Source organism: Leptopilina heterotoma, unplaced genomic scaffold (genome assembly GCF_015476425.1).
Source record: "Leptopilina heterotoma isolate Lh14 unplaced genomic scaffold, ASM1547642v1 Lhet_369, whole genome shotgun sequence".
Lineage (NCBI taxonomy): Eukaryota > Metazoa > Arthropoda > Insecta > Hymenoptera > Figitidae > Leptopilina > Leptopilina heterotoma.
In genome coordinates this window covers 640,405-665,230 of record NW_025111048.1, presented here as the reverse complement: position 1 = coordinate 665,230, position 24,826 = coordinate 640,405, and the positions used below count along the sequence as shown (strand labels likewise).

Sequence of the window (24,826 nt, the reverse complement as noted above, 5' to 3'; positions counted from 1 at the left end):
ATAAATTTCATTTGACATAAATTTCAATACGCAAAATTAATTTAACCTAAAAATTAATTGTAATAAATTTCAGTTATCATAAAATACATTTGACACAAATTTCATTTAACATTAATTGCATTTGACATAATATTTATTTGACGTAAAATTCAGTTGACATAAATTTTATTTAACATGATTGTATTAAGACAAAAATAAATTGGCATAAAATTTACATTTTATAAATAATATTTGACCTTAAAATTTCCTTTGACATAAATTTCATTTGTCATAATATTCATTGGTCGTAAAATTCATTTGACATAGATTTCATTTGACATGAAATTCATTTGACGTAAAATTCAGTTGACATAAAGTTTATTTAACATGTTAGTGATTAGACAAAAATAATTTATGACAAAAAATCTAGTTGTCGTAATTAATATTTGACCTTGAAATTTCCTTTGACATAAATTTCATTTGTCATAAAATGCATTGGTCGTAAAATTCATTTGACATAAATTTATTTTGTCATAAAATTCATTTGACGTAAAAATCACATGACAAATGACATTTGACATAAATTTCAATACGCAAAAATAATTTGACACAATCATTAATTGTAATAAATTTCAATGAACATAAAATTCATTAGACGTTAAATTCATTTGACATAAATTTCATTTAACATATAAAATACATTTGACATAAAATTCATTCGCAGTGACATAAAATTCATTTGACATAAATTTCATTGGTCAAAACTAACTTGACACAAAAATTAATAAAAGTTAATTTCATTTAGCATAAAATTTATTGGTCGTAAAAATCATTTGACATAAATTTCATTTGACATAAATACATTTGACGTAAAATTCAGTTTTTACATAAAGTTTAATTAACACGATACTGATTAGACAAAAATAAATTGATATAAATTTCATTTGTCATAAAATTTATTGGTCGTAAAATTCATTTGACATAAATTTCATTTGACATAAAATACATTTGACGTAAAATTCAGTTGACATAAATTTCATTTCACATAAAATTCATTTGACGTATAAATCACATGACATTTGACATAAAATTCATTCGCGGTAACATTTATTTAACATGAAAATTATTAGATAAAAATAACTTGACATCAAATTCACTTGTCATTAATAATATTTGACTTATAATATTCATTTGACATAAATTTCATTTGACGTAAAAATCAGTTGACATAAAGTTTATTTAACATGATAGTGATTACACAAAAATAAATTGACATAAAATTTACTTGTCATAAATAATATTTGACCTTAAAAATTTTCTTTGACATAAATTTCATTTGTCATAAAATTCATTTGACGTATAATTCATTTGACATAAAATTTATTTAACATGAAATTCTTCAGACATAAATAACTTAAAATAATATTGTATTTATCATAAATTTTAATATTTTACATAATATTTTCCGTACGTTTTCTCTCCTCAATATGATGCGATAATTTTTGGTACTTTCTACTGAAACTTTATTCATTGAAGTATTATTAGATAAATTACCGACTATGCCGACTGTAGATTACAATAGGGAAACTAATACCTGACTGCAACTGGCTACAACAGCAAGACCAGAGATGACAACACAAGTTCAGACTTGCCTAAACAAGCTGAATACATTCTCTATACTATACCTGGATTTAATGATTTTTTACATAGAAAATTTTTCAGTATAATATGCATCTACAGTATAACTCAGAAATGAAATTTTCATAGAAGAAAACTAGATTTATAAACAAATTTCTTTCTAATTATTATTTTCAATTAAAGTAACAATTTCTTCATTTCTTCTTCTTCTTCTTCTTCTTGCAAATAATATAAAAAATCTAATTTGAAAGAAATGAAATTATTCCATATTTCTTAAAAATTAATATAAAGTAACATAAATATAGATTTATGGCAATTTTTTAATTTAACGAACATAAATTTTTATCAAATGCAGTTAGTAATTATTGATAATTTTTAATAGAGAGAATATATTTTGGAAGGTTAGGTTGTATCTTTATACGGTAGTATATACATGTTTTAGCTCGTTGTGGTTTTAAGATTCAGGTCAAAGTTGGTATTGAATTGAGGTGCTTTAAAGTTAATACCTTTATTACATATCAGAATAAAAAAAGAAGAAGAAGAAGAAGAAAAAAAAATTATGGATTGGGAATCAGTTTCATTATCAAATTTACAACTTACAGAAACTGAGCACAGATATTATGGTGATATTTTCATCTATTGTTGTGAAAATTCTGACACCGATACTACTGTGCCGATGGTCAAGGTCGCTGATTTGCTTCGATCTGCCAATTTACCTCGTAATATTACACTAAAGGTATATATAATCTTATAACATTACTTATTTTCCTTCTGACAACGATTTTCTTTTTTGCGCCGTATGCGTCATTTAATTAGATAAAGCTGTAGATTAAAATTAATTTCTCCTATAAGCTGATATGAAGAACATCATTTTTTTTTCTCACTAATTTTCAAATAAATCGATTTTCAAATTCATCGGATTTTACTGCAATATTTATAATTATTATTCTATCTCGTTCGTACAATTGTCACCTTTTTTGTATTTTAAAATAAAGAACCAATCCTTAGAATTACTTTAAAGGTTATGTTGCTTTATACTTTACTTGAGAGAAATCTATCAAATTTTTGATTGTCCTAACGAAGAATTGAATTTTTTATTAGTGGAAAAATTTATAGTTTTTATTATTTGGATGAGTTTTATTGTTGTATGAAGAAATGTTAGGATAATGAAAGGTTGATTATGAAAGGTTTTAGGATTACTAAGGTAATCAAAGGTAGCTGAAAATATCTGAAAATTATGATACTATTAGGATAATCTTGTATTCTTTAACAACCTTTAATTTTCCTAACGAGGACATAGTTTGTCTTTAGGATCCTAAATATCCTGAAAAAGCTTCTTTCGGATATTTTTTAAACAGAAATATTCTATGGATTCTAATTCTAAGGATGTCCTGAATATAACCCATGATCCTTAGTCTACTGATAGGTAAAAGAAAAATAATCAAAAATTCATCTGATAAGTTCTTTTAATTGTAGATATTCGAAATTTGTGGAGGTTCAAAAAACAGTAATCTTGGCCGGAAGCAATTTTATGCAATACTGAAATTAGTGGCTGCTCATCAGGCAGGACTTGAGATAAATATTGATTCAGTAACGTCAGTTCTCGACGAAATAGCACTTCCAAGATTTACATGGTCCAATGAGGAAGAAGAAAAGCGAACAACAATGAAAAATAAATCGGCAAATCGTGTGCCAGAAAGTACAACTGAAAGTGAGAGTGAACAAGAATCACCACGTGAAACAGGCGGTAGTACAGATTCGCCAACACCAACAAATAGCGTCACTCAAGAACGAAATGAAAATATTCTTGGTAGTGAGGCAATTCACAATACTGTCACAAGTGGTTGGCAAGGTCTTTTAGTTTCTGAGGAGCAACGTCAACTTTTAGGTACCGAAGAGGAATCCTCCGAACGTCACAGTAGTGATGATGGTGATGCTGATAATTTCCCACCTGAAGAAGTTTGGACAATTAATGACGAGCAAAGAGATTATTATGCCACTCAATTCACACTATTACAACCAGATCCTGAAGGTCTTCTTGCTGGACCCGTGGCTCGGACATTTTTCGAGAAATCACGTCTTCCAGTTGCGGAATTAAGACGTATTTGGCAATTGGCGGACGTGACCCGTGATGGAGCATTAAGCCTACAGGAATTTTATGTTGCAATGCATTTAGTTGTTTTGAGAAGAAATCACATTCCCCTGCCGGATGTATTGCCCACAACATTGTCCTCTTCTTTAATTCAAAAAACAAATAAAGTTCCTTTAGTTGCAACAAATTCAGGCAATAGTAGTAGTAGTAAAGAAAAAAGTAAAGAGTGGACGAAATTTGTTGACTCGCCAACGGGAACTGGATCATTAACAAGTCCAGGACCAAAACCAGTGAATTTTGATTTTCAAAAAGCAGCTGTTGAAAGGGATCCGAAAATTCTTCATCCCGTACCATTGAGACTGACGCCAGATGCGGCGATTTTAGCGTCCAGTGCAAATGGCAGTAATGGCACTGGATCGAATTTAGGAGATGAAGAATTACAAATTCCCTCTACAACATTAGTGCAAAGACCCCTTGCTAAGAAACCACCACCACCTCCTGAAGAGAGTGTCATTGCGACGCCAAAAAAGGAGCCACCACCACCACCACCTCCTAGACCGTACAGAACGCACACCAGAAGTTCTAGTCTTGATCTTAATAAATTAGGTAAGTTACACTACCAGGAAATTATTGTATAAAAACATTCATCTAACTGTTAAGAATTACTTGCCCTATACAGCATCTAAAATTGCAGCAAAAATATTGGTAAAAATTTATTCAGATTGTTTTAATTCTCTTATTTTAAAAAATTTAAAGTAGTGTATAGCGAACTTTTATTTTAAAAATGTAAATCTTATTTTTATCTTAAAAATCAAAATAAGTAAAAACTAACTTATTAACTTGAATTGTTGATAAATTAAAAAATTCACTTTTAATTCACTTTTAGGAAAAAATGGCCAGAGCTTCTTGGGTGCTCCTCCTCTTGTACCACCAAGAGTATCACCTGGAATTGTAAGTTTTCAATTTTTTACAAAAGTTTTATAGTTTAATTTATCATTTGTGATGAAAGGGACCTAACGCTTCAATAACATTAGACCTAATGTTTCTGTCGCGTTAGGTTCCTTTCACCCTGAAACTTTTACATTTTAATTTTGATCAATGATTTGATCTTCCTTAAAAAATCATCATTTCCCTTGATGTGTTATCTAAAACTAGGGAGTATTGCCAACAATGAACACAGAAAATGTTTCAAGTTATAAATTCATTTTTAAAATCAGATAAATTCTTTATAAATATTAAGTAAACGAATAAATTTTTCAAATGCAAAATATGATAAAAGCATAAACACTACGAAAAATTAACTAAAACAAACTAAAATCCAAAGGAGGAGGGTCTCTAAGGAGGATCACATGGGATTTTAATTTAAATAATTGAAATGTACAATTTTACAAATAAGAATTATATTTTTGTCAATTTTAGGCGAAACGAGGGGGTTTTGGTCATATTAACCCGTTCAAACTAAGGGTTTTTTTCAAAAAAAGAGAGTAGAAAAGGCACAAAAAAAAATTTCTTAAATTGTAATGCAATTGACTTCAAACTTGTTACTCGGGGTTTTTTGGGGTCACTGATTACGAACCTAAAGTCAGATTTTAAAAATTCAAAATGGCGGATCCAATATGGCGGACGAATTTGGTAAAACTCATTGAAATCAGTTGAAACTCGTTACTCGGGAGTTTTTGGGAACGCTGATTACGAATCTGAAGTCGGATTTCAAAAATTCAAAATGGCGAAATCCGAGTAACGAGTTTAAACTGAATTCCATGAGTTTTTTACAAAACTCGTCAGCCATATTGGATCCGCCATCTTGAATTTTTGAAATCCGACTTAAAATTCGTAATCAACAACCTCAAAAAAAACCCAAGTAACAAGGAAGTCAATTGCATTAAAATTAAAATTTTTTTTGTGCCTTTTTTACTCCCTTTTTTTGAAAAAAAAACCCTTAGTATGAAAGGGTTATTATGATCAAAACACTCTCGCTTCGCCTAAAATCGACAAAAATATAATTCTTATTTGTAAAAATATAAATTTCAATCATTTAAATAAAAATCCCAAAAATAGAAATTAAATTTGTTTAAACAATTCATAAATTTGGTCTATTCGTAAAATTTGCATGATAAAATTTGTCACTGAAATAACACTTGTTGTTAATTAAGTGAAAATTATTACTTACCTATCAGCAAAGATAGGCATAATTCTAATTTTTTTTATAAAATTGTTTTAAAAAATACCAATTGTTGTTAAAAAGTATTTCAATTCTATTCAAATATAATTATTTTCTTATGTTCTTTTATAAACAAAAGTAAAATATTTTATTATTAATCCTTTCGTGCCTCCGGGACATAAATGTCCCAATTAGAAAATTTTATTTTATTCTTATAAAAGTCAAACAATTAATTTGCGTTAAATTTGTTCATCAAATTCGTAATTATCAACCCTGAAAACTTCACATAGCAATTTTCAAGCAAATTGAAGCAATTTTTTAAATATAGTCAGCCATATTGGTTCCGCCATTTTGGATTTTGAAAATTTTTGTTTATAATTTAATTTGAATTATATAATTTAAGCAATTTTTAAAACTGACATCGGATTCGTAATCAGCTACCCTAAAAAGCCCCAAGTACTAATTTTAAAGCAAATCGAAGCAATTTTTGAAAATTTTGTCCGCCATATTGAATCCGACATTTTGAATTTTCAAAGTTTTAAAAATCTAACATCTGATTCGTAATTAGCGATTCCAAAAACTATCGAGTACAAATTTTCAACAAAATCCAACCGCTGGATTGCCCAGGGGCACGAAAGGGTCAAAAATAATAAAAATACTTCTAATGTTCAATTTATTTGTTTATAACATTTAAAAAAAAATTTGTTATTAAACTGTAGGTTTATTATATATAATTTCTTCACGATTATTTCTGCATTCAAAATGGCAATATTTAATCAATCAATCAAACAAATCAGTGAAGAATAAAAAAAAAGTTTTACACTTCTTATTGTTTATTTATAATTATTGTTAATATATGTACGCTGACTATAAAACACACTAAGAGTATTGTTTTTTGTATAATGTGAAAAAATGTTGGAATCATGGATGTACTTCACTATTATTTATGGTTAATAAGGATAAATAATGTATTTTACTATTATTACAATGAACTTTTCATTTGTTTAAACAATATATTATTGCTAATTTATAACAATTCCAAAAACAAAATAGAGAAAAGCAAATTTCTATAAATTTGGCAGCTGATATTGGTATTATTTAATGCTAAGTTAATAAATTAAATGAAATATTAAATTAAATTTGCTACAGTTATTATTTAACATTGTTTAAACAATTAATTGTTGTTATTTATTAACTATTTTTCTATGACACCTAGAAAGATGCAGTTTTTTTCTAATTTTGCAATTTTCGAAGCTACTTATGTATAATAACCGATTAATGTTAAATGTCAAATCGCTATTTTAGAAATTGTTTAAATAACTAATTATTGTTATTTATTAACTTTTTTCCTATTGCACCTAGAAAGATGCAGCTTTTTTCTAATTTTGCAATTTTTGGACCTACTTATAAAAACCGATGAATGTTAAACATTAAATTGTTTCGATATTTTAGAAATTGTTTAAACAATTAATTTTTGTTATTTACTAACTTTTTTTCTATTGCACCTAGAAAGATGCAGTTTTTTTACTACTTATGCAATTCTTGAACCCACTTATAACAGATAAATATAAAATGTCAAATCGATATTTTAGCAATTGTTTAAACAAAGAATTGTTGTTATTTATTAACTTATTTTCTATTACACCATAGAAAGATGCAAAAAATTTTATTTTTATTTTTTTAATTAAATATTAAATACTTGTTCTAATTTTTTAAAAAATTTCTTTTTTAATTGTAAATAATTAAACGTACTGGTATGCTTGTTTATTAGATCACTTTTGATAAATTGCAAAATTAGAACAAAAATTGCGTCTTTTTAGGTGTAATAGAAAAAACGTTAATAAATAAAAACAAATAATTTGTTTAAACAATTGCTTATATATTGATTTGACATTTTATATTTATCTGTTATAAGTGGGTGCAAAAATTGCAAAATTGGAAAAAAAACTGCATCTTTCTAGGTGCAATAGAAAAAAATGAGTAAATAACAACAATTAATTGTTTAAATATTGTTAAATAATAACTATAGTAAATTTAATTTAATATTTTATTGAATTTATTAATTTAGCATTAAATAATACCAATATAAGCTGAAAAATTTATAGAAATTTCCTTTTCTCTATTTTGTTTTTGGAATTGTTATAAATTAACAATAATAAATTGTTTAAACAAATGAAAAATTTATCGTAACATTAATAAATTAGATTACTAGACAATATCGATGAGAAATTTTACTACCTTTAATTTAAATAAACTTTAAAATATTTTTTTTCCCATGAAACAAAAATTCGTGAATAATTATTATTAATATAATTTTTTTTTTTTTTTTGAAAAAAAAATTTAATAGACTTCACCACGAAAATTGGTTGGTCAAAGAAGTGAGGGCGAAACACAACAACGTACTTCAAGTGAATGTCAAGGATTCGTCGCTGATTTCTCGCAATTCACATCAACAAGGCCAGAAATTGTTGATTCTCAAACAATTGAAAATATTGCTTCACAGCAATTCACCGGTGTTTGTGGTGCGTTTCATATCTACAGAAAACCTAGTCCAAGTAAGTCCAATCGATGAAAAAGAAAAATTAAAATTAATCGTTTGAATTGATTTCAATTTAGGTTTGGTCGTTTCAGAGCGTGAGGCCGGTCAGCATGATGCGGCAATTGAAGATCCTGAAGATAGTAAAAATTTAACTTTACAGGAATTACGAGAGAGAAATGCCGAATTGAGGCAAGTTTGTGAAGAATTAACAAAAGAATTAGCTGGTGCTCTTCAAGAACGAATTAATTTGCGTGCGAAACTCTTATTATTGACATGATCCCTTCGTCAATCTTCCCTTTATTTTTAAGTTAAACATTAGACTTTAATTTATTTTGAACTAAGTTTTTTTTTTTTTGCCCTCATATAATTGGTAATTTTATACCTTTTTTTTGCATTTACATGAAAAAAAAAGAAACATGATTTTTTAAATTATTTATCAAGACTTAATTTCCGCTTTTTTAATTGTTTTTCCAAATATTAGATTTTAATATATGTAGGTCTTAATTTTTTTTTTTTAACAACTATGACCAGCACCTAATTCTCAATATTTGTATACAATTGCCGCACGTTAATCGATGTTAATTTCTTGATTAAGTTTTACAATATTGTTATAAATTAATTTTACGAGATTTTTTAAAGATTCTGAGACTAATAGGACACAATTTTGTTTATCCGAAGTTTCATTGGTATTTGAATTGTTATTTTTTCGTTTTCACATTTAATTTCTACACATCACAATTTTCTTTTTTTCAATTATTATTATTATTTTTCTTATTATTATTAAAAACAAATTTAATGATTAAAATAACTATTGAAATTTCGGAAATTATATAGATAATTTTATAGAAATATTATAATTTTTTCTCATTGAAAATCAAAGTTCTAACGAATATAAAAAAGTTAATTATGAACAACGGGAAATAAAAAAATCTACAAAATCTTAGCGACTAAAACTAAAAAAAAATTCTCTGTAATTAGATTCAATTTTCATAGATTAAATTAATTTTCAATATCCATCAAACTTTTTTCAAAGGCACTAAAAGATTTTGTAAATCGGTTAATTTATAGTAAAAGATAATTTGAATTTATGATATAGGACATTTTAATAATAAATGAAAATGTACAGAATTGTAAATTATTAAATGGCAGATTTATAAAAGAAATTATGAATTTTAAAATATGTAAATTTTTATCAATTTTAATAATTAAATTTTCTTGATTATTGACAAGCAGATTGTTCGTTATATATATAAATATTATACAAATATTTTTATTTAATAATATAAAAAGAAATTTTCATTTTTAGTGCGTTTAAATAATTATTAAACGTTTCTGTGCCATATATAATGCGATGTGATATTTTGTTAAAATGTATAATCTTCGACATCGCTTATTTTTTTATTTTTTGACACACGAATTTTGTGTCCTTAAAAAAATTTTTGCATATATATATATTTAATCCCAGGATCATTAAAATATAATACTTAAAAATACGCTCACAATTTAATTATTAAATAGGGTTTCAAAATTACGTGTACTATAATTTTTTGTAATTTTTACCCTATAGCATTGCATAAAAAACATTTACATTATGTAATTACGTGTAAAATATATATATATATAAATTATCAATGGTTTCTAATCTAATGAAAGGTAAAAAACTAAGAAAAATAGACATTAATGTTAAATGATATTAAATTGGACTTATTTTTTTTAACAATATAAATTATTTATAATTTAAAAACCTTTTAGTTTAAATTATGACAAAACAACATTTTCAATACTGTAAATTTATTTAATATGAATTTTTTTTTCTTCATCGGGTTCTAAAAATAAATAACACAACTTTTTTGCACTATTAAAAAATATTTTTTTTTTTAAATAAAAATAATTTCTGTTTTTCTTTTATGGAAACACAATTTTTGTTTAAAATTCTTAAAATTTCTTTTCATTTTTTGTTCAAGAGATAGTTTTTTTTAAATTTATTTATTTTTTACATTTTTCTTTGTAGAATTTTATTTTTTCTAATTAGTTAAAATTAAAAAAATGGAGAATATATTTAATATAGAAGTTTATAAATTAAATTCGTTTTAGAATTTTATTTCCAGCCACTGAGCCTGGTCGGCTTTGAAACATTTCTCCAGACAACATTCCACACCAATCGCCGGTTATGACGTGGCTGAGAGTAGAGGGGACTTTAGAGAACTTTAACAAATTGAAACCTGAAACTTCAGTCTATCTGGAAACTAAATTCGAATTGGAGAGAATCCTGACGTTTTTAAATAAGAAAAATAAATTTCAATATTCTACCGGATTTTTAAGGTGATTTTTGAAGAATTCTAAAAACTTTATTTATATTTTAAATATATTGCGATAATATTTATTCATTTAAATGTTAAGAAGTATTTAGTAATTTAAATTAAATGTAGAAATTTTAATACAAAGTAAATGAAAGATTAAAAAGAAACAAAAATTTAAAAATTATATTAAAATTAAAATTTTCAGTAAAATTTAAATTCTGAATTTAAATTATTTTATTAATGTACAAAAAAAATATTTTATTGGATTTGTAAAATATTTTTAAAATAAATTAAAATTTTCTTTTTCCACAAAGCATACTAAACATCAAGAATATTTTTCCACATTCATTTAATTTAATTCAAGGTCAAAGTGTAGTGAATAAATCAAAGCTTTTTATAATTTTAATGAATAAGATATTTAAAATAAAAGAAAAATGTTTTAAATTTGTTGCTAAACATTTTCAAAGTTCCCAAAATATTTATAATTTAAAATAGTTTTTTTTATTTATTTATTTAAATTTCGAAAAGTTAACATTGTAGACCGAACAGTGCAAAAATAATTAACTATTAATCAATTTGCAAAAAAAAAATTTTTTGTCTACTAATTTTCAATTTTTTTTTCCTAAAAATATTTATACAAAAAAATATATTTACTATATAATTTGATTCAAAAATTATATCTAGGGCTCCTAAAAGATTTTCGCCGAAAGAATAAAAAAAAAATTGATAAAAATTACATGATTATGATAAGATTGTAGATAAATGATAAAATTAATCTTTAAAACAAATATTTATTATTTAAATTCTTTTATCAAAAAATAATTTAATCGAATTTTACATTTTTTGAAGTAAAAAAAAATTCTTTTATTTCATATATAAATAAATTTAATATTTCTTGTAGGATCATCATGTCTGTAGAAATAAAAAGTGTCCTCGTAAGTGATCCTGTGGACGAATCATGTATTAAACTTTTAACTAGTCATGGAATTCAAGTGACTGCAAAATATAAATTACCAAAGGACGAATTAATTAAAGAATTACAGGTAATTTATTTGTAAAAATATTTTTAGCGATTTTCTCTTTATTTACCTAATTTTTCACATATCAGATAAATTTGCAAAATCTTCCAAGCGAATCCATTTGATACTTAAATTTTTTTTCGACGCCATATTGGATCCACCATTTTGAAATTTAAAAATTTGATATCAGGTTACTAATCAGCAATCTAATCAAAACTTTAGTTCAACTATTAGTGACCAACTTTAAAAATTAAAAATTAAAATTATAAAAAATACCTTTAAAAACTTTTTTTGGAATAATGTTTTCCTAGAAAATTGAATTATTTAATATTTTTAATTAATTAAATTGTTTATTGTTTTTTTTATTCATAAATTATTTATTTTAATAATGAAAAAATTTTTAATAATTATAATTTATTAATTTTCTGATAAAGAGTAAATGATAAAAAAGTATTAAGATAATTTATTAAAAACTTTTAATTTTAAAAAAGTAGCGAAACTTAGCTTAAAGACAAAAAAAAAAGTGGTAAAAAAGTATCCATCGAAAAATTAAATAATTTATTGAATAATTGAATATTTTCTGAATTTGAATTTTTATAAAAAACTTTATTAACATTTTTTCCAATAATTAAATTTTTACGAAGAATTGCAATACAATTTTTGATAATAATTAAATTCATTCAAGAAATGTAATTAAAAATTAATCGAAAATAATTATTACACTTTAAGAAACAAATTATATCAAATTTTTTTTTAATAATTGAGTTTCATCGAAAAATTTTAATCAAATTTTTAAGAATAATTGCGTTTTTAGGGAAATTAATTAAAAATTATATTAAAAATAATTAAAATCCTACGATGAGTTTTATTATTTATGAAAATTATATTGAATTTTCGTCACCGAACTTCAATAAAGTTTTTAAAATAATTGAATTCTTGAGAAGAATTTCAAAAAAATCTTTTTAAAGAAATGATTTTTTTCAATAAAACATTTTATGAAAATTGTTTTTTAAATAAAATTGCAATCAGTTTTAATATTTTTAAAAATATAATTTAATTCTTAAAACGATTATTATTAAAATTTTAAAAAATAAATGAATTCCTGAGAAGAATTTTATTAAAATTTTTAAAAATAATTGAAATCCTGTGATGAGTTTTATTATTTATGAAAATTATATTGAATTATCGTCACCGAACTTCAATAAAGTTTTTAAAATAATTGAATTCTTGAGAAGAATTTCAAAAAAATCTTTTTAAAGAAATGATTTTTTTCAATAAAACATTTTATGAAAATTGTTTTTTAAATAAAATTGCAATCAGTTTTAATATTTTTAAAAATATAATTTAATTCTTAAAACGATTATTATTAAAATTTTAAAAAATAAATGAATTCCTGAGAAGAATTTTATTAAAATTTTTAAAAATAATTGAAATCCTGCGATGAGTTTTATTATTTATGAAAATTATTTAATTTTTTGTTACCGAACTTAAATAAAGTTTTGAAAATAATTAAATTCTTGAGAAGAATTTAAAAAAAATCTTTTTAAAGAAATGATTTTTTTAAACTTTATGAAAATTGTTTTTTTAAATAAAACTGCGATCAGTTTTAATATTTATAAAAGTAATTGAATTCTTGATACGATTATTATTAAAATTTAAAAAAATAATTGAATTCCTGAGAATAATTTTATTAAAATTTTTAAAAATAATTGAATTGATGAAAATATTTTTATTATTTATGAAAATACTTGAATTGATGAAAATATTTTTATTATTTATGAAAATAAATGAATTTTTGTCACCGAACTTCAATAAAGTTTTTAAAATAATTAAATTCTTGAGAAGAATTTCAAAAAAATCTTTCTAAAGAAATGTTTTTTAAATAAAACTGCGATCAATTTTAATATTTATAAAAGTAATTAAATTCTCGCAACAATTATTATTAAAATTTTTAAAAATAATTGAATTCATGAAAATATTTTTATTATATTTATAAAAGTAATTGAATTCTTGGGATGAATTTTCTAAAAATCTATTTAAATAATTTAATTTTTTTTTTAATAATATTGGGAAAATTCTATTTTAAATAATTGAATTCTTAAAAATTTCATTATTTATGAAAATAATTGAATGTTTGCTAAGAATTGTATAAACATTTTTTTTATACTTAATTCAATTTTTTTGGGAAATTATTTTTTTAAATAGTAGATATTAAAAATCATAGAATTAAGTAAAATTTGTGAAAATAATTAGTAGATGAGTGCGAGGCCTGCAATTGTGGAAATTTTTTTGAAAATGTACGAAGGGGTGGGTGGGGGGTTTGAAAATTTTAATTCAGTTTGATCAGTAGATTTTTCAAAAAATCATATCTATTACATAATAATGTGAAAAAATTTTATCCTATATGCTTTCGGTAGATTTTTTTTCTGTTCTTTTAAATGTGGAAAAAAATTTTTGAAAAAATTCTAAAATTTGACCCTTTTTTTGAAAAATAAAAAGTTTTTCGGAAATGGACCCTTTTTTATTTTTTTAGCTTTAAAATATAGAATTCATATTCTTTTAAAAATTGAAATGAAATAAGACTTTTTTTTCGTTTTCAAGATATTAATTATTTGATTTAAATTGTATTTAATAATTAAGTTAATTACTTCGTTTATTAATTATACGTTTTAAGATTTATTTTAAGACTGGAAAAAACGGTTCTTTTAAAAAAAGGTCAAAATTATTTTTGATTTTTAAAAAAAGGGTCTAATTGAACCCCTTGATGCAAGAACCAGACATAGACCATAGAAATTAAATGGGCTACGTCTGGTTCTTGCATCAAGGGGTTCAATTTTGAATTAATTCAAAAAATTCCTACACTATTGAAAAGAGTGAAAAAAAGCCTTTCGGAAATATAGAGATCAAAAAATTTGTTTCAAGCTGTTGTATAATAGAAACTGTCAAAAATCTACTGTTCCGACAACCTCTTGAGATTGCGTTACACTTGAGAAATTTCTCCTCATATACATTAGCAGTAAAATTATTAAGTTGAATTTTCATTTACTTTTAGAATCATCAAGCTTTGATTGTAAGATCAGAGACAAAAGTTACGGCCGATGTTCTAGATGCTGTATCAAATTTAAAAGTTGTTGGTAGAGCCGGAACGGGAGTTGATAATATTGATGTTCCAGCCGCAACGAAAAATGGAGTTATTGTTTTAAAGTATAAATACATTTTTCTTTACTAAACATTTTTGTTTCTTTTGTAAATTTTTGTTTCTTCAAATAAGAAAATTTCTTCTTTTAACAGTACACCAGCTGCTAATAGTATCAGTGCTTGTGAATTGACATGTGCATTAATATCATCATTGGCACGAAATGTCGTTCAAGCAAGTCAATCCTTAAAGGAAGGGCGATGGGATCGTAAATTATATTCCGGTTTTGAATTGTATGGAAAAACTCTTGGTGTTGTTGGAATGGGTCGTATTGGTCGTGAGGTAGCAATTCGTATGAAATCATTTGGAATGAAAATTATTGCCTTCGATCCATTACTTAAGGATCAAGATGCTGAGGAATTAAAAATTCAAAAGGCTGAATTAGATGAAATCTGGCCTGTAGCTGATTATATCACTGTACATACGCCTCTTATTCCTCAAACAAAAAGTAAATTTTAAAAAGTTTACATTTTTTTTTTTTTTTATTAAAAACTTTATGAGCCTTTGGGAACAAAAATTTTATTTAATTTCAGATTTAGTTAACGCGACAACATTGGCAAAATGTAAGCAAGGCGTTTATGTAATTAATGTTGCAAGAGGTGGAATAATTAATGAGGAAGATTTATTAAATTCAATAAAAAGTGGTCATTGCGGAGGAGCTGCTTTAGATGTTTATATTGAGGAGCCACCAAAGAATCCAATTACTTTGGAACTTATTAAACATCCAAAAGTTGTTGCCACTCCTCATCTTGGTAATTAAATAATATAAAAGATTCTTCTTTTTTTTATGGATTAATTTTTAAAATTAATAAAAAATATTTTTTTATTCTAGGTGCGAGTACAGCAGAGGCACAACAAAGAGTTGCTCTTGAAGTAGCTGAACAATTTTTAGCATTATCGGAAAAATCGAAGGAATACAGTGTCACTGGTGTTGTGAATCCACAGGTTCTAAAATCTGCCTAATTTTTGTTTTACATTTTTTTATATGCTCCTAGTCTATATGTATTTTCTAATTAAGGTCCATTTTTCATGTAAAAGAAATATAGAACATTAGAAAAATTTCTTGTTGATTGTTGTATTATTTATACTTTTGAATGATCTCATAGTTTTAACTCTCTCAGAACTAATGGAAGATTTAACAGAAGCATTAATTATCAATTCATGGACCATATAATAATTCTTCCGCAGATGCTGCTGTAGACATGGCTCAAAATTTTTGAAGCGTGCAACTAATTTTTCGATAGAGATATTTTTATATTGCATATCAATAATTTTATATTATTTTTCTACCAAAATATGACTTCAAAGTGGATTTTGCAAAATTTTAATTTTCTTAAGAGTTATTGTTTAAACAATTTTTATGCATTACATTATTGAAAAATTTTTTCCTACCGTTCTAAATTTCTAATTGATGAATTTTAGTAAAATTTGGTATGAGTAATATGCAATAGTCATACTTTCAAATAAAAATATTCAGAAATTTTTAGCCAGGTCTATAAATTTTCTTTTTTCTTTTGGTATTATTATTGAATATTTTCGGTATAGAAGAAATTAAAATTTTAGAACTAGGTACTGTTAAAAACCGTAGTAAGTAAATGTATTTATTTTTATTGTTAAATTAATTTTTGCTTTGCATAAATTTTATGAGATCAAGCATTCGTACCGAGTAACCATACTCGTTATCATACCAGGCTACAAGTTTGACGAATTTTTCATTCAATGCAATACTGGCTTTGGCATCAAAAACACTGGAATAGGAGCTGGTCATAAAATCAGATGAAACAACATCCTCATTAGTGTAACTGAGAATTCCATGAAGCGGACTTCCGGCACATGTTGATTCCATAATTTTATTTTTAATCTCATCAAGATTTGTTGCCTTGCAGAGTCGCACCGTTAAGTCAATCACCGAAATATTTGCCACTGGAACACGAAATGCCATTCCCGTCAATTTTCCATTTAATGATGGAATTATTTTTCCCACAGCTTTTGCCGCTCCAGTTGAGGCTGGAATTATATTTTGCAAAGCACCGCGTCCTGATCGCCAGTCCTAAAATTTCTTCAAATTAATATATCCATATAAAAAAATATAGTTTTGAAGAAACAATAATTTAGGGATAAAGTATACTTTGCCCGAGAGTGTGTCTACAGTTTTTTGTGTCGAAGTAACTGCGTGAATAGTTGTCATCAGTCCTTCGGCAATTTGAAAATTATCATCTATTACTTTAGCTAGGGGAGCAAGACAATTGGTTGTGCATGAAGCATTGGAAACGATATTTAGGCTAGGATCATAGGAATTATGATTGACGCCAACAACAAACATTGGCGCATCTTCGGATGGTGCTGAAATTATCACCTTTCTCGCTCCTCCTGTCAAATGATCCTATAAATGTAAACAAAATTATTTCTTCTACAATGTTTTAAAAATTTTGGAAATATACAATGAATATATCATTTACCGAAGCTTTTTTAATGCTAGTAAATCCACCTGATGATTCAATTACATATTCCGCTTGAGCATTTTTCCAGGGAATATTTTTCGGTTCTGTCTCTTTAAAGATATGAATTTTATTACCATTTATGAAAAGACAATTATTTTCGGTTTTAATTTCACCATTAAATTTATTGTGCGAAGAATCGTATTTAAATAAATAGGCCATGTAATCCACATTTGCAAATGGATCATTAATTGCAACTATCTGTTAATAAAGAGAATTAATCAAAACAATACAGAATTTGATTACTTAAAAAGAAATTTAGAAAAGTACTTAAAAGAAATGTTACTTTAACATTTTTATCAAACGAAGCTCTAAGAACCATTCGACTAATTCGACCAAAACCATTGAGACCAACATTGCACATTTTTGAAGAATAATTTTAATTAGCAATGAAAGAAATGTTGTATTTTTTTGGTTAAGCGTACAATATTTAATAAAGTGAAGTTGGTATTTTTTGTCTAGCATAAAAACTTAAGGAAGGTATAAAGAAGACAATTTTGACGTTGTAATTAACGTTTATTGAAGTCAATGATCAAATGAAAAAAAAAAAGATTTAATCTTACTGGCAACACATAAATGATACATTAAACATTACAAAATGAAGAAACAAGAAATTGTCGCAGAACATTTCACAGCATGACAAATCAGAAAAAATACATCAAGGATTATATCACTAATCGGTTCAAACAGCAAAAAATTCTAGATTTTACATTTTAAAGATTATTTTTATCGTGATGATAAGAATTTTTAAATCGTCCTTGCAGATTACCTAATATTTTATTGTTTTTTTCAAAATTGAAAGAACAAACTTTTGTTATTGATTTTGACAAAAAAAAAAGTTCATCAAAGAAACACTGTTTATTGATCTTTGGTTTGCATAAATTTGATGAGATCAATAACACGACTGGAATAGCCAAATTCATTGTCATACCATGAAATAAGTTTGACAAATTGATTATTCAATGGAATTCCAGCTTTCGCGTCAAAAATACTGGAATGAGTGTCGCCAATAAAATCAGATGAAACAACTTCGTCATCAGTGTAGCCAAGAATTCCATGAAGTGGACCACCAACGGCAGCTGCCTCCTTTACTTTAGCCTTAATTTCATCATATGTCGCTGGTTTTGCAAGACGTACGGTCAAATCAACAACCGATACATTAGCAACTGGAACACGGAATGCCATTCCCGTTAATTTTCCATTTAAAGCTGGAATTACTTTGCCAACGGCTTTTGCTGCGCCAGTTGCGGCTGGAATGATGTTTTGTGCGGCACCACGTCCATCGCGCCACAACTGAATGAAATTAATTTTATCATTGATAAAGAATAAAGAAGAAATAGAGAAATATTTTTTCGAAGCAAAAAAAAAAAAAAACAACGAACCTTTCCAGATGGTCCATCAACGGTCTTTTGGGTGGCAGTTGTTGCGTGAACGGTGGTCATGAGTCCCTCGACAATTTCAAAATTATCGTTAATCACTTTGGCAAGAGGAGCCAAACAATTGGTTGTGCATGAAGCGTTAGAAACGACTTTAGCACTTGGATCATAGGCATCAAGATTAACACCGACAACGTACATTGGTGCATCGGCTGATGGAGCTGAGATGATCACCTTCTTTGCTCCTCCTTCCAAATGAGCCTAAAATTATCCAAAATAGACGAAGAAAAATTATTAGTAATTTCAAATTAATCTTCAATTCTGAAAAGTGAAAGTTTGCCTAAAGATTAATTGTTTTTCAATTTGCTGCAAAAAATAAAAAAATTCATTCTTACTAACCGAAGCTTTATCAATTGTGGTGAAGACACCAGTGGATTCCACTACATATTCAGCACCAGCTGATGCCCAGGGAATTGTTTTTGGGTCACGTTCACTGAATACCTTAATTTTATTACCGTTCACAACCAAACAACCGTCCTCGTGTTTAATGTCTCCCTTAAATTTGCCATGAGTGGAATCGTACTTGAAAAGATAGACCATATAGTCAACTGTAATGAATGGATCATTGACGGCAACAACCTGTGAAGAGAATTTTTTTTTTATTAATAATTAATGAATTCATTAAATTAAAGTAAAATTTCTAAATAGAAACAAAGAAAAAAATGAAAACATAAAGAATAAATATTTAGCTTCATAAAAATTATAATAATTACCTGTGCGCCTTTTTCAATGGAAGCTCTTAACACCAAACGACCAATACGGCCGAATCCGTTGATTCCGATTTTGCTCATTTTGTTATTGGGAAAACTGTAATAAAATTTTATTTTTTATTTTCTTTAAATAATAATTAATAAATAATTGTGACACGTTTCTTACAAATGATATACTTATGAATAGCAAAATTAACATTATGTTCGTGTTATTTTTTCCATAATTAAAACTTTCTTATTTCGCAAGACTAAAATAAGTTTTTATTAATTATTTCAAGTGCAATAAACATTGACAATATATTCAGACTTGATTCACTTTGAATTATTATTCCTAAAATTTGAAATACAACTTTTCTTCTTTAGATACCTTTCTTCTGTGTCACAATTGCATTAAGAATTCTAAATTCCAATTTTAATTATTAACAAACAAAAATGCTCGCAAAAATGTTTAACTGTTACTAATTGACAAATATATTTAATTATTAAAAACAAACAAATGTTTAATAATTAAAAATTAAAAAATTAAAAAAAATGTTTTACTATAAATTTTCATTATAAGTTTCATAATAATAATAAATATTAAAAAAAAAAATTAATAACTGTTCGAGTATTTATAATTAATAAATAAAATAATTAATTAATAAAAAAATAATATTAAAAAAATTATAGAAATAAAATCAAAAATATAATTGGTTTTGTCCAAAAATTCCGTTAATTTTAAAGGTCACTCAAGGTTACAGTTGTTAGATCCCTCCCTCACTTTGACCTTGAAATTTAGTTGCCCTTAATATCGATCTATTCTTCCTTAAAAAAAATTTCTTTTCGGTTTATTAATATTGTTAATATTAGTGCTAATTTTATTTTTTATGATATAATTAGCCTAAGATATACAAGTGTCAAATAATTCAACGAAGCGAAAAATTACATCATCTGAAGTACAGAAAATTTTCAAAATACATCATTAAATTTAAATAATTTTTATTTTCATAAACAAATTAAATTTTTAATAAACAATTTATTTCAGCTTCTAATTACTAACAACTATTATATAAGCTGAAAACATTTTTTTTCTACATTTTACAAAAATTACTGCATACAGAAGATTATTTTTAAAAATTATTTTTATACAAAAAATTGTTTATTAAAAGCAATTACTAAAGTAAAATAAAAATAATTTCTATATTGGTATATGAGAAGAAATATTTCAGGCCACCATTTTCAATTTTCCCTAAAGACCTTCAATAATTATTATAATTGGTCTCTAAAAATAAAACAATTTACAAATTTTTTCTTTTTATATTTAATTTTACTTAATTTATTATTGTATAAAATTTATAATGTTGAAATCTTTTGCCGGTAGTTTTTATATGTTATAAAAAAAACTCCATGGTCGAATACGGTTAAAATCGTCTGCTAGATGATAGAAAATGTCGTCATTACGTCAAAGAAGTTAAGTGAAATTTTTTTTTCCAAAAGATATATATATTAAATTAAAAATAATTTTTTTTCTTACAAATTATTATTCATTATTAATATTATGAAAGGAAATAGTTTATTATGAACGAATTTAAAAATCGATAATTCAAAAATGGAAACTTTTATAAGGAGCACGTAACACTGACAAATAATTTTAACGCAGTCCAGGGGGTCATATTCTTGATTTAAAAAAAGAAATATTTTTTTCAGATTCAAAAAATTTAAGAAATCTAATTTAATTATCATGAGATGAGTCATAAACAACCGGTTATTTAATAAATCAAGTTAAAGAAAAAATTACGTTATACTTCAGAGAATAAGAAAAACGAATCACGCCCGTATAGATATTCTAAATTGATAGTCATTTTATTAACAGAAATTTCATAATTTTCAGTTATTGAGAAATATTTTTTCTTGAAGATTAAAAAAAAATATCAAATTTAAAGAAAAAAAAATTTTTTTTTCTAAACACTTTTTCGGTAAATTTTTGAAGAATTTAAGGTAAAGAAAATTGTTCCTTTTTACTTACAGAGTTGTACAGAACCACACACTATGATAATCACAGGAACAGTGTCATTTGAAGGGCAGGAAACGTTAATATAACCGATGTGAAATTAGTGCGAATGCGCTGAACGTGTTCTTCTTCATTGGTTCAGAAGAAGTTCACGTGTCAAAAAATTATATTGACCATGTTCAAGCGGTTTATTTGAAAAATTTTATATCAAAAACCTAAAGTTTAAGTTAAAAAAATGGAAAATATAATAAATAAATAAGAATAACAATAAATAGTGTTATTTTTAATTTATTAATAATACATTGTTTACAATAATTATAGTTTTTAAATTATTATTTGTATCTTAATAAAATTATTATTATAATTATCATTATTATTATCATTATTATCATTATAATTATTTATATTATTTTTATTATTCTTATAGTACTTTTTTTAAACGCAATTATTAATTAATATTAATACTATTAATTTATTAATATTAATTTATAGTTAAAAAATTTAATTGTTAATACTTAATTAATAACAATAATTTCGATAATAATTGTAAGCTTGTAATTAATTAATTAATTGTAAATTTTACAAGATTTAAATTAAAGTTAACAAATAGTGATAAATAAATTTTTAGTTCTCAAAAAATTCAATAGTGAGAATGATCCATAAAAAGGAAAGTCTACAATCCAGCAGTCAGTCAGCAATACCTTCAGTTAATGTGGATTCTTCTATACCTGACCAAGTTAACTACTGGGACACAATTTTCTGAAGGAGATTTCTATTATTCAACTTTCTACTACAAAACAATATCCATTCGTTTTTTTTTTTTTTTTTTTTTTTTTTTTTTTTTTTTTTTTTTAATATTAATATTAATTTTGTTACTTCACTCATATCAGACTTCGCACTCGATCATTAATTTTAAAAAAAAGTATCAAAAAGAAGCTTTCAATCTAAAAAAAAGTAGTAAAAAAGAAGTTATGGAAAAATTAAACTTGATAACAAAAAAACTCGTTTTTGAAAAGAATTGAATTCTTACGAAGATTTTGACAAAAATTTTGTTTAAATAATTGAATTCTGATTGGAAATTTTATGAAAATAGTAGATATTGAAAATCATTGAATTGCTAAAAGTCTTTAAAAATAATTAAATTTTATAAAGAAATCTGATAAAATTTTTGACAATAATTAAATGTCTGTGTGATATTTTATTAAATTTTTTTTGAAAATAATTGAATTCCTTAAAAAGCATTTTACTATTTACGAAAATAATTGAGGGCCTGGAACGGATAACTGCCTGCAACGCATGGTTTAAAAGGACTATACCAGTCAGACAGCAGTGAGAGGCCTAGAGACGCTCACTGTTGTCTGACTCGTATAGTCCCTTTCAACCATTCGTTGCAGGCAGTTATCCCTTCCAGGCCCTCAATTGAATTCTTGTGAACTATTTTATTAGAATTTTTTAAAATAATTGAATTTCCAAGAAAAAATTTTTTAATTTTTAAAAATAATTGAATTCTTGTGATGATTATTGTTATTTATGAAAATAATTAAATTTTGCAAAGAATTATATTAAAATGCCTTAAAATAATTGAATTTTCGAGAAAAATTTTGTAATTTATCAACATAATTGAATTCTTTCGAAGAATTATTTATGTAAATAATTGAATTCTTAGAATTCAATTCAGTTCAATTTATTCTTGTTATGCAAATTACAAAATTTTTTATTTGCAAATATTTAAATAATTTCATAATCAAAATTTAAAAAATTCATTTATTAAGTACACAATTAATTATTACCTACAGTTCATATTTTCTAAAATTTTAATAAATCCTTCGAAATAATTATTTTTATAAATAGTAAAATTCTTCGTGAGAATTCAATTAATTTAATTAAAAAGTAAAATTCTTTGGAGGAATTCAATTATTTTCAAAACAAGTTTAATTGAATTCCTCTGATGAATTCAAATATTTTAAAATATTTCCATAAATTTCAATTATTTCCTAAAATTTTAATAAATTCTTCAAAACATTTTAACTATATTTTTGTAATACAAAAAATTCTTTGCAAGAATTAAATTATTTTTAATCAAATTTAAATTAAATTACATGAAAGAATTTAATTATTTTCAAAAATTTCCATAAAATTCAATTTCAACAAGAATTTAAAATTCTCTAAAAATAATTCAATTATTCTTAAAATATTTTTAAAAAATTCTATATAAAAATTAAATTTCTACTTTCAATGCAATTTTTAAATATATTCGTCAAAAAAAAAAAAAAAAAAATTGAAAGAATTCAATTATTTTCAAAAAATAATAAAATTCTTGTGATGAATTCAATTATTTTAAATATACTTAATTTTAATAAAATTCTTTAAAGAAATTCCATTATTTTCGAAACATCTTTATAATTGAATTTCTCGAAAAAATTTCATTATTTTCAAATATTTCTATAAAATTCTTTATAACAATTTAATTATTTCTTAAAATTTTAATAAATTCTTGGAAACATTTTAATTATTTTTATAAATAGTTAAATTTTTCGCAATAATTCAATTATTATTATAAATAGTAAAATCTTTTGAAGAAATTCAATTAGTTTTAAAACATAATTTTAATTGAATTCCTCGGATGAATTCAAATATTTTTAAATATTTCCATAAATTTCAATTATATCCTAAAATTTTAATTAATTCTTCGAAACAATTCAACTATTTTTATAAATAGTAAAATTCTTAGCAAGAATTCAATTATTTTCAATTTACTTTTAATAAAATTATTCTTCATAAAATACAATTGCTTTTAAAATTTTCAATTAATATTATTAAAGAAATTCCATTAGTTTAATAAAAAATTCAAAGAAATTCTTCAAAAGAATTTAATTTTAAAAATATTAATAAAATTCTTTTTCGAGAATTCAGTTCTTTTCCTGAATAATAAAATTCTTTGAAGGAATTCTATTATCATCAAATTTTTTGATAAAATTCTTTGCAACAATTCGATGATATTCAATACATTAATTTTAAAATTGAAAATATTTGAAAAGAAAAATTATAAAAAAGTTAAGAAACAAAAAGCAAACAACAACTAACTTCAAACTGCGAACAGATTACCGAAACATGTATTTTATTATTATCAACTAATAATTAATTAATTAATGTTATAATTATTTTTATTTTATAATTAATTCAAAATTGTAATGACGAATAGAAAAGACTAAAATTTTGTTGAATATTAATTGTTTTGTCAAATTAAAATTAGGCAGTTTTTTGTTCT

At 24.4% G+C, this 24,826-nt stretch overlaps 4 protein-coding genes across 5 annotated transcripts; 2 read left to right on the top strand and 2 right to left on the bottom strand.

Annotated features, from left to right (window-relative positions):
* The first annotated feature begins 1,978 nt into the window (after window positions 1-1,978).
* LOC122505778 (ralBP1-associated Eps domain-containing protein 1) lies at window positions 1,979-10,041 on the top strand. 2 transcript variants are annotated; one of them, XM_043617599.1, is made up of 5 exons: window positions 1,979-2,353; window positions 3,094-4,315; window positions 4,596-4,660; window positions 8,218-8,425; window positions 8,502-10,041. In XM_043617599.1, the coding sequence occupies exons 1-5, from the start codon at window positions 2,177-2,179 to the stop codon at window positions 8,684-8,686; spliced, it is 1,857 nt and encodes a 618-aa protein (XP_043473534.1). In that variant the 5' UTR covers window positions 1,979-2,176; the 3' UTR covers window positions 8,687-10,041. The 2 variants fall into 2 exon arrangements, with proteins under 2 accessions (XP_043473534.1, XP_043473535.1); XM_043617600.1 differs by having other exon boundaries at window positions 1,980-2,353; window positions 8,218-8,392; window positions 8,487-10,041.
* A 533-nt stretch (window positions 10,042-10,574) lies between these two features.
* On the top strand, window positions 10,575-15,986 carry LOC122505777 (D-3-phosphoglycerate dehydrogenase-like). The gene is made up of 6 exons (XM_043617597.1): window positions 10,575-10,731; window positions 11,611-11,752; window positions 14,781-14,932; window positions 15,020-15,372; window positions 15,458-15,676; window positions 15,757-15,986. The coding sequence occupies exons 1-6, from the start codon at window positions 10,580-10,582 to the stop codon at window positions 15,885-15,887; spliced, it is 1,149 nt and encodes a 382-aa protein (XP_043473532.1). The 5' UTR covers window positions 10,575-10,579; the 3' UTR covers window positions 15,888-15,986.
* A 430-nt stretch (window positions 15,987-16,416) lies between these two features.
* Window positions 16,417-17,846, bottom strand: LOC122505804 (glyceraldehyde-3-phosphate dehydrogenase 2-like). Its single transcript, XM_043617646.1, has 4 exons — window positions 17,709-17,846; window positions 17,384-17,623; window positions 17,053-17,307; window positions 16,417-16,974 (listed from the first exon to the last, which is right to left on the bottom strand). Exons 1-4 carry the CDS (start codon window positions 17,784-17,786, stop codon window positions 16,543-16,545), a joined length of 1,005 nt encoding a protein of 334 aa, XP_043473581.1. The 5' UTR covers window positions 17,787-17,846; the 3' UTR covers window positions 16,417-16,542.
* A 71-nt stretch (window positions 17,847-17,917) lies between these two features.
* On the bottom strand, window positions 17,918-21,709 carry LOC122505803 (glyceraldehyde-3-phosphate dehydrogenase 1). The gene is made up of 5 exons (XM_043617645.1): window positions 21,574-21,709; window positions 19,572-19,665; window positions 19,198-19,437; window positions 18,805-19,059; window positions 17,918-18,715 (listed from the first exon to the last, which is right to left on the bottom strand). Exons 2-5 carry the CDS (start codon window positions 19,647-19,649, stop codon window positions 18,281-18,283), a joined length of 1,008 nt encoding a protein of 335 aa, XP_043473580.1. The 5' UTR covers window positions 19,650-19,665; window positions 21,574-21,709; the 3' UTR covers window positions 17,918-18,280.
* Window positions 21,710-24,826: the final 3,117 nt, after the last annotated feature.

Coding starts and splice junctions, on each gene's coding strand:
- LOC122505804 (XM_043617646.1), bottom strand. CDS start 17,786: ATGTGCAATGTTGGTCTCAATGGTTTTGGTCGAATTAGTCGAATGGTT. Junction 17,308..17,383: donor CTAGCATTAAAAAAGCTTCG/GTAAATGATATA, acceptor TTACATTTATAG/GATCATTTGACAGGAGGAGC. Junction 16,975..17,052: donor TAGACACACTCTCGGGCAAA/GTATACTTTATC, acceptor AAGAAATTTTAG/GACTGGCGATCAGGACGCGG.
- LOC122505778 (XM_043617599.1), top strand. CDS start 2,177: ATGGATTGGGAATCAGTTTCATTATCAAATTTACAACTTACAGAAACT. Junction 2,354..3,093: donor CTCGTAATATTACACTAAAG/GTATATATAATC, acceptor TTTTAATTGTAG/ATATTCGAAATTTGTGGAGG. Junction 8,426..8,501: donor CTACAGAAAACCTAGTCCAA/GTAAGTCCAATC, acceptor TGGTCGTTTCAG/AGCGTGAGGCCGGTCAGCAT.
- LOC122505803 (XM_043617645.1), bottom strand. CDS start 19,649: ATGAGCAAAATCGGAATCAACGGATTCGGCCGTATTGGTCGTTTGGTG. Junction 19,438..19,571: donor CCATTGAAAAAGGCGCACAG/GTAATTATTATA, acceptor TTCTCTTCACAG/GTTGTTGCCGTCAATGATCC. Junction 19,060..19,197: donor CCACAATTGATAAAGCTTCG/GTTAGTAAGAAT, acceptor GGATAATTTTAG/GCTCATTTGGAAGGAGGAGC.
- LOC122505777 (XM_043617597.1), top strand. CDS start 10,580: ATGACGTGGCTGAGAGTAGAGGGGACTTTAGAGAACTTTAACAAATTG. Junction 10,732..11,610: donor TATTCTACCGGATTTTTAAG/GTGATTTTTGAA, acceptor TATTTCTTGTAG/GATCATCATGTCTGTAGAAA. Junction 15,373..15,457: donor TCTTATTCCTCAAACAAAAA/GTAAATTTTAAA, acceptor ATTTAATTTCAG/ATTTAGTTAACGCGACAACA.